This window comes from Saccostrea cucullata, unplaced genomic scaffold (assembly GCF_032062105.1).
Source record: "Saccostrea cucullata isolate Sc308-1 unplaced genomic scaffold, CSIRO_AGI_Scuc_v1 ctg11203, whole genome shotgun sequence".
Taxonomy (NCBI): domain Eukaryota; kingdom Metazoa; phylum Mollusca; class Bivalvia; order Ostreida; family Ostreidae; genus Saccostrea; species Saccostrea cuccullata.
In genome coordinates this window covers 1-8,768 of record NW_026923183.1, presented here as the reverse complement: position 1 = coordinate 8,768, position 8,768 = coordinate 1, and the positions used below count along the sequence as shown (strand labels likewise).

The window sequence follows — 8,768 nt, the reverse complement described above, 5'->3', positions numbered from 1 at the left end:
TGATCAAACGTTTGGATCATGCAAAATTCCACTAACTGTAGAAACGTTTTGGTGATTTCATGAAGAGTTTAAGGTAAGATACTCCTCTAATTTCTGACATAATAAATATCCAAAGTATATTTGCTTATATGTCTTATATATTTAGTTATAAGAAATTTAAAAGACCCTATTTTTTTTTTTTTTTGCTTATATGTCTTATATATTTAGTTATAAGAAATTTAAAAGACCATATTTTTTTTCCTCGTCACAATTGTACTACTTTAAATAGAAATGGTAAACTGCGTTGTAAATTAGGGACTATATTCTTGGCGGAATGGTGGCGTATGAAAATATCTTCTTTTCTGCCTCTCAAAATTATTATACAACATTGAATTTGGTTAAATAATCAAAGACTAGACTAATAATAGAAAATTTAAGTTTCAAACTATATCAAATAAATAAGATTTTCACACATACTAGAATTATGTTGGCTTTTAAATGCTTCAAATCAAAATACAGATTTGAGCCAAAAATCCATAAAAAGTGTTATTTCTCTCTTTAGTAATCGATCAAATCTTTTAGTTTTTGTATCATTTTGTACCTTTAAGTGACAACTGTACTATATGTAAAAATGAGAAAGTTAGATATAGGAAGCATATAAAATAACTAATATATCCTTAAAACTTCACAAAAGTAGAGGGAATTCAGATTAGCAAATATCAATTTTATTTGAATTATCTATGTCAATTTGATAATATCATTTTATATGCCCTTAATGGTTATATATTTTTATGCAAAAGAAAAACATTCAATCTTTTGAAATACAAGTATCACAATACTAAGGTTTCTCGCCTGTAATCAGTATATGTCTGTATGTAGATCTTAAATTTTTGTCATCGGTTGAATGCCTTTCGACACATAACCCATCTAACAGGTTTATTATGTGCTTATCACGTGTGTATCTTCAGGTGTCCATCTAGATCTGACTTTTTACAATATGCTCTTGGACAGAAATAACATTTACAAGGTTTCTGTCCAGTATGTATAATCATGTGTATATGTAAGGTAACTCTCCGGGTGAATAACTTTCCACAAACATCACATTTATAAGATCTATCACCTGTATGTGTCCTCATGTGTTTCTGTAAGTGATGTGTCTGCCTAAATTCTTTGCCACACACATCACATTTATAAGGTTTGTCTCCAGTATGTGTCCTCATGTGTCTTTTTATATCGTTGGCATATTTGAATTATCTCTCACAAACATCACCTTTGTAAGGTTCATCACCTGTATGTATTCTCATGTGTCCCTTTAAGTTATCTTTCCAGGTGAATAACTTCCCACAAACATCACATTTATAAGATTTATCACCAGTATGTGTGCTCATGTGTTCTGTAAGTTCTGTAATTGGATGAATACCTTGCTACACACATCACATTTATAAGGATAATCACCTGTATGTGTCCTCATGTGTGTCTGTGAGCGTATTGTCTGGCTGAATGTTCTCTCACACACATCACATTTATAAGGTTTATCACATGTGTCCTCATATGCGTCTGTAAGTTTCCTGAATTGTTGAATGCCTTCCCACACACATCTCATTGAAAAGATTTATCACCAGAATGTCCATCACATTGATAAGGTTTATCACCCGTATGTGTTCTCATGTGTGTCTGTAATTGATTTGTCTGGCTGAATGCTTTCTCACACACATTACATTTATAAGGTTTATCACCTGTATGTATTCTCATGTGTGTCTGTAAGTGATTTGTCTGGCTGAATGCTTTCTTACACACATCACATTTATATGGTTTATCACCTGTATGTATTCTCATGTGTGTTAATTGATTTGTCTGGCTGAATTCTTTCCCACACACATCACATTTATTAAGGTTTTTCACCTGTATGTATCCTTCTGTGTTTGTGTAAGTTCTGCGATTGGGTAAATGCCTTCCCACACACATCACATTGATAAGATTTATCACCTGTGTGTAGCTTCATGTGGCAGTTTAAGTTACTTAAATTGTTGAAAGCCTTTCCACAAACATCACATTTATAAGGTTTATCACCTGTATGTATCCTCATGTGTGTCTGTAAGGCATTTAATCTGTTGAATGCGTTCCCACACACATCACATTTATAAGGTTTATCACCTGTATGTATCCTCATGTGTCGCTGTGAGTGTTGTGACTGGCTGAATGCTTTCCCACACACATAAATATAAGGTTTATCACCTGTATGTATCCTCATGTGTCTCTTTAAGCTATGTGGCTGACTGACTGCCTTTCCACACACATCACATTTATAAGGTTTATCACCTGTATGTATCCTCATGTGTGTCTGTAAGGCATTTAATCTGTTGAATGCGTTCCCACACACATCACATTTATAAGGTTTATCACCTGTATGTATCCTCATGTGTCGCTGTAAGTGTTGTGACTGGCTGAATGCTTTCCCACACACATCACATTTATATGGTTTATCACCTGTATGTATCATCATGTGACTCTTTAAGCTATGTGGCTGACTGACTGCCTTTCCACACACATCACATTTATAAGGTTTATCACCTGTATGTCTCCTCATGTGTCCCTGTAAGTGTATTGACTGTCTGAATGCTTTCCCACACAAATCACATTTATATGGTTTTTCTCCAGTATGTATTCTTTTATGTTTGATTAAGTTATCAGACAGGCTGAAGTTCTTTAAACAGAAATCACATTGAAAAGCTTCATCAGTTGTATGCTTTCGTATGTGTTTCTGTAAGGTATTCAGGTCTTTGAACGCTTTGGTGCATAACCCACAATTAAAAGGTGTTATACTTGCATGTCCAATCACAGCCTGACTTTGAATCTTTGAATTAGATGACCAACACTTTTTTCCATCTGTAAATTTAGTAAAAATTGTTTTAAGTAGTGTGTCAATCTAAGTTTTTTGTATGATTATATATAGAGAAAACAGAAATTAGACATAAATGAATTCCATTGCAAACAAAATTTTGCTTTTTTTTATGTATCTCCTTTCTCTTTTTTCCACTATACAGATGAATAATAACAAGAAGCCCAGGGACCACATCGCTCACCTGAGCAATTGGCTAGGAGAGAGCACATATCAGATCAGAACTGAAAGTTTACTTCGGGGGGGGGGGGGGGGGCTTGAATTTTAACACCCAGGGGGTCATGATTTGAACAAAATAGGATCTACACTACCTGAGAATGATTCCCTAAAAATATCACTAAGCATGGCTTTGAAGTACTTGAAAAGAAGATATTAAAAGGTTTCCCCTTATATTCCTATGTAAAACTTATCAGCCATTTGGCCCCACCCTACCCCCAGGGGTCATGATTTGAACAAATTTGAATTTACACTACCTGGGGATGATTCCACATGAGTTTCATCTTTCCTGTCTCAATGGATCTTGAGAAGATTTTTCTATATATTCCTATGTAAAACCTAGATTGGCCATTTTGGCCCCATCCTACCCCCAGGGGTCCTGGTTTGAACATGAACTTGAGATCTACACTACCTGAGGATGATGCAACATGGGTGTCATCTTTGCTGGCCCAGTGGTTCTTCAGAAGAAGATTTTTAAAGATTTTTCCTATATATATATATATCCTATGTTAACCTTCGATCAGCCATTTTGACCCCACCCTACACCCAGGGGTCATGATTTGAACAAACTTGAATCTACACTATCTGAGGATAATCCCACATGAGTTTCATCTTTCCTGGCCCAGTGGTTCTTAAGAAGAAGATTTTTAAAGATTTTTCCTATATATTCCTATGTAAAACTTGGTTCAGCCATCAAAACTTTTAGTTTTTGTATCATTTTGTACCTTTATGTAACAACTGTACTATATGTAAAAATAAGAAAATTAGATATAGGAAGCATATAAAATAACTAATATATCCTTAAAACTTAAGAAAAGTAGAGGGAATTCAGATTAGCAAATATCAATTTTATTCGAATTATCTATGTCAATTTGATAATATCATTTTATATGCCCTTTATGGTTATATATTTTTATGCTTAAAGAAAAACATTCAATCTTATGAAATACAAGTATCACAATACTAATGTTTCTCGCCTGTAATCAGTATATGTCTGTATGAAGATCTTTAATTTTTGTCATCGGTTGAGTGTCTTTCGACACATCACCCATCTAACAGGTTTATTATGTGTTTATCACGTGTGTATCTTCAGGTGTCCATCAAGATCTGACTTTTTACAATATGCTCTTGGACAGAAATAACATTTATAAGGTTTCTCTCTTAGTATGTATCAGTCATGTGCATTTGTAAGGTATCTCTCCGGATGAATAACTTTCCACAAACATCACATTTATAAGATCTATCACCTGTATGTGTCCTCATGTGTTTCTGTAAGTGTTGTGTCTGCCTGAATTCTTTGCCACACACATCACATTTATAAGGTTTGTCTCCAGTATGTGTCCTCATGTGTCTTTTTATATCGTTGGCATATTTGAAAAATCTCTCACAAACATCACATTTGTAAGGTTCATCACCTGTATGTATTCTCATGTGTCCCTTTAAGTTATCTTTCCAGGTGAATAACTTCCCACACACATCACATTTATAAGATTTATCACCAGTATGTGTGCTCATGTGTTTCTGTAAGTTCTGTAATTGGATGAATACCTTGCTACACACATCACATTTATAAGGATAATCACCTGTATGTGTCCTCATGTGTGTCTGTAAGTGTATTGTCTGACTGAATGTTCTCTCACAAACTTCACATTTATAAGGTTTTTCACCAGTGTGTGTCCTCATGTGATTCTTTAAATTCTGTGAATGGCCGAATGCCTGTCCACAAACACCACATTTATAAGGTTTATCACCTGTATGTTTTGAGTCTGTGTTTGTGTAAGTTCTGTGATTGGTTAAATGCCTTTCCACACACATCACATTGATAAGATTTATCACCTGTGTGAAGCTTCATGTGGCAGTTAAAGTTACTTAAATTGTTGAAAGCCTTCTCACACACATCACATCTATAAGGTTTATCACCTGTATGTATCCTCATGTGTGTCTGTAAGTGTTGTGACTGGCTGAATGCTTTCCCACACACATCACATTTATAAGGTTTTTCTCCAGTATGTATTCTTTTATGTTTGATTAAGTTACGAGACAGGCTGAAGTTCTTTAAACAGAAATCACATTGAAAAGCTTCATCAGTTGTATGGTTTCGAATGTGTTTCTGTAAGGTTTTCAAGTCTTTGAACACTTTGGTGCATAACCCACAATTAAAAGGTGTTATACTTGCATGTCCAATCACAGCCTGACTTTGAATCTTAGAATTAGATGACAAGACTTCTTTTTCCATCTGTAAATTTAGCAAAAATTGTTTTAGGTAGTGTGTCAAGCTACGTTTTTTGATGATTATATGTACAGAAATCAGAAATTAGACATAGATGAATTCCATTGTAAACAAAATTTTACTTTTCTTTTTCTTTTTTTTTTTACATGTATTTCCTTTCTCTTTTTCCACTATACAGGTGAATAATAAAAAGTGTTTAAAATCATTTTGGGTAAAGACCGACGTGTCTTATTTTCTATACTTAAAAGCAATGAAGTAAAAATTTATTCTAAATATATTGCTTAAAAACAACTCCTTAGTTTTGAAAATAATGTTAAAGAATTGCACCATGTTTCCTTTTAAAATTACACAAAAATTTCGGAAAACACTCACAACTGTAGCCATACAATATTAGTTAAAATAATATTATTTCTTAATCTAAACTCCTTATAGATTACAGTTGCAGATTCAGGAATTTAATAACAGGGGAGAGGTGGTACAGAGGGCAGGGTGTATGGAGCTGCGTTGAAGCCCCATGGGGGTTTGGAGCACATTCCTGGTAAGGCCCGGGGAACGAAACGCTGCTTATAAAATGACACCCCCCCACCCTTGATTGAGAAAACCAATCGTCACCTTGCAGGAATTTTATAATACATTGCCATGGCGGTAAATCATTATTTTCGGAATATCTCATACCGTACGTGTAGATCTACTGATAAGTTTGTGTTTAATGCTAGTAATAAAAAAAAATAATTATTTACATGCTTGTTTAACAAAATACAAGGAAATTTTAACAATCAAACCGTGGATTCGGGGGAAAGGGGGGGCTCGATGCAACGGCCCTGGATCCGCTTTTGAATTGCATGTTTAATTTAAACCTGTCTTGAAAGCACTGAGAACATACAGCATGATAAATATAATCTAAATCATACTTTTGAAAAGCTGCATGATTATTTTCAATAAAAACATGAAAAAATCTTTTCTTGAACATAACGTCAACATCATGTCAAATACGAAGGAGGCGCTCGTTTTGATAAGAGGTACGTGTATAAATCAATTGACTGTTTTTCATTGAATGTATTGATTGAAAATTTATCATATTGTTATTTTATTATGGAAGACTGAAAAATTCTGTTATTCAACATATGTCACATGGTGACGTCTTGTTTTTAATGTATTGCGTCATTGATTTCCATGCAATGTCCCTTTATAAATTTTACGTAGAAAAGATTATGTGGTTTTCATAACATTCAGATACAGATTTAAACAATAAGTTTCCGTAAAAGTACAGATTAGATAATAACACAATCAGATTCAGACTTCAACATTTAATTTCTTTAAAAGTATAGATTTTAATGAGGAGGATTGATTGATTTTGTATTGTTTAACGCCGAGTCTGGCAATATTTCAGCCATATTTCGGCGGTAATGAGGAGGAGGAAAAGTTACATCTATCCAAAAACGAAGTATTTTCAACTAAAGTTTTTCTTAAAAACGGACGTGGCCGCACTTTTGTACAGTTATTTTTTTTTCTTGCATATTAGTTGCCAAAGTACACTTGTTCTTTCTGCAAAGTTTTGCATATGTACTCGGATGTAGCCACATCGAAATGTTAACTTGAAGAGTAGAAAAACGTCCAAAATAGGTGATTTCCGGAATATATGACCGGTGTTGAGTGTTACACAAAAGGTCACGTGAGCTGAAGAAAATTGATACCAATTTTTCACAAAGGGGAACCTAAACAATAAATTGACACAGTTTAATAAATGTTATCGTGCGTTTAATGTTTGCCGATTTTACAGGGCCGCCTTGTAATACATAATGTACCCAGTTCTTAATGAACAAGTGGAAATTTTTGTGAGATGCAAAGAACTTTATTCGGTAATAACCAATATTTGCCCCCCCCAAATCAAACTTTGATGAAGATATATCATATTAAGTTCTTAAACAAGAGAGTATATGCTGACTTCAAAACACTGAATATTTTCATAAGTAATGATGCCATTTGTACATAATGACGTCACAAACATAACGTAAATTTCAGATTTTTATGAATTTTACAGAAAAATGTACATATTTCGTCGATATTTTGAGTAAAAGTCACCGAGCGTATGTGTGTTCAGGATCAATATTTTGATAATGATATAATGTGTAGAATGATAATATCAATGAAATATGTCAAAATTGTTCCTGAACAAACTTGCGCTGCATAAATTTTAAAGCTAAAATTGTTGAGACGTCATAAAAACAAAAATTGTGAATACACTGCTTTGACAATATAATATTTTCTGTTATTTTATATTTCTCATGCAATTTATTGAATTCAGCACATTTCAGGAAGTTTTCAAAATTTGACTTTTGTGGGGGCAAATATATGTAATATACCGCATATATAGTTCTTTAGCATTTGTCCTTAAAATTGGGTATTTAATTTTTAGTGAGATGTACTACCGTATAGCCGTTTTTTTTTTTTGGCGAGACACAAATTTGGCGATTTTAGGTTGTTAGGATATATCATTAATTTTGGTGGATAGTATTTTGGTGAATTCAAATTTATTACCATTAAGTTGCAGGTTAAGAATGCGCTCTTGTTATGATTGCACACGTCCTCCCAAACTTGCCAAAGTGTCTGGAAATCCTCAGAAATAATAATGTAAAGAACATTTTTAAAGAAGTAAAATATTTGTATACAATTGAAAACGAAAGTAAATCACAAACTTATTTTTTCCGTTAGCTAAATCCGTTTATATATACATATTGCTGACAATGCATTCCAAGTGCATGTAGTTTTAAACATTAATTGTTGAAAAAACTTCATTGGTCATAAGTGTGCCGTTTAAATAACAGATGATTTGAATCCATTGTTTAGCAAGCATGACACCTTTATAACTTTAGGATTGATTGGAGTAAAAGTTTTGGCACTGATGAAATCTAAATAAAAAAAGATAAATTTATATAAACTAAATATTTTTGTTTAATCAAAATAATATCAGTATGGATAATTATATCTTTAATTATTTGTAACTATTTGTTGGCTTATTTAACGGTGAAAGCTCTACCGGTGATTTGCCGTGACCATTCAAAAATGGGGAATATACAAACACAAGGTGTGTAGGTTACAAATTAGGCGGTTTTTATTTTGGTGAATTTTTATAAATTGCCAAAATAGGCCAAATTATATCCCCGCCAAAATAACCGGCTATACGGTACTAGGGATTTTGAAATGTTAACTTAAACTTTTACAACTGTAACACAAATAATTTTTTGCGATGTCGGTACCTTCGCTAATAATGCCAAAATTAAATCCTCGCTAAAAATTCTGCTAAATGGTATAAGTAAAAATAGCAAATAAAAAATACAAAAGCCACATTGGCCACATCGCATACCTGAGCACTGTGGGTATGAAAAAGTAGAAATTAATATATCAACCAGTTATGGTTTTGTTATTCTTAAAGATGATTTTAAA

General features: G+C 33.2%; 1 protein-coding gene across 1 annotated transcript; it reads right to left on the bottom strand.

Annotated features, from left to right (window-relative positions):
- Nucleotides 1-1,229: 1,229 nt before the first annotated feature.
- LOC134263368 (zinc finger protein 208-like) lies at nucleotides 1,230-5,330 on the bottom strand. Its single transcript, XM_062745699.1, is given in 6 exon segments — nucleotides 1,230-1,381; nucleotides 1,599-1,878; nucleotides 1,880-2,833; nucleotides 4,059-4,071; nucleotides 4,278-4,845; nucleotides 4,931-5,330. Coding segments are annotated over 6 exon segments (2,367 nt in total).
- Nucleotides 5,331-8,768: the final 3,438 nt, after the last annotated feature.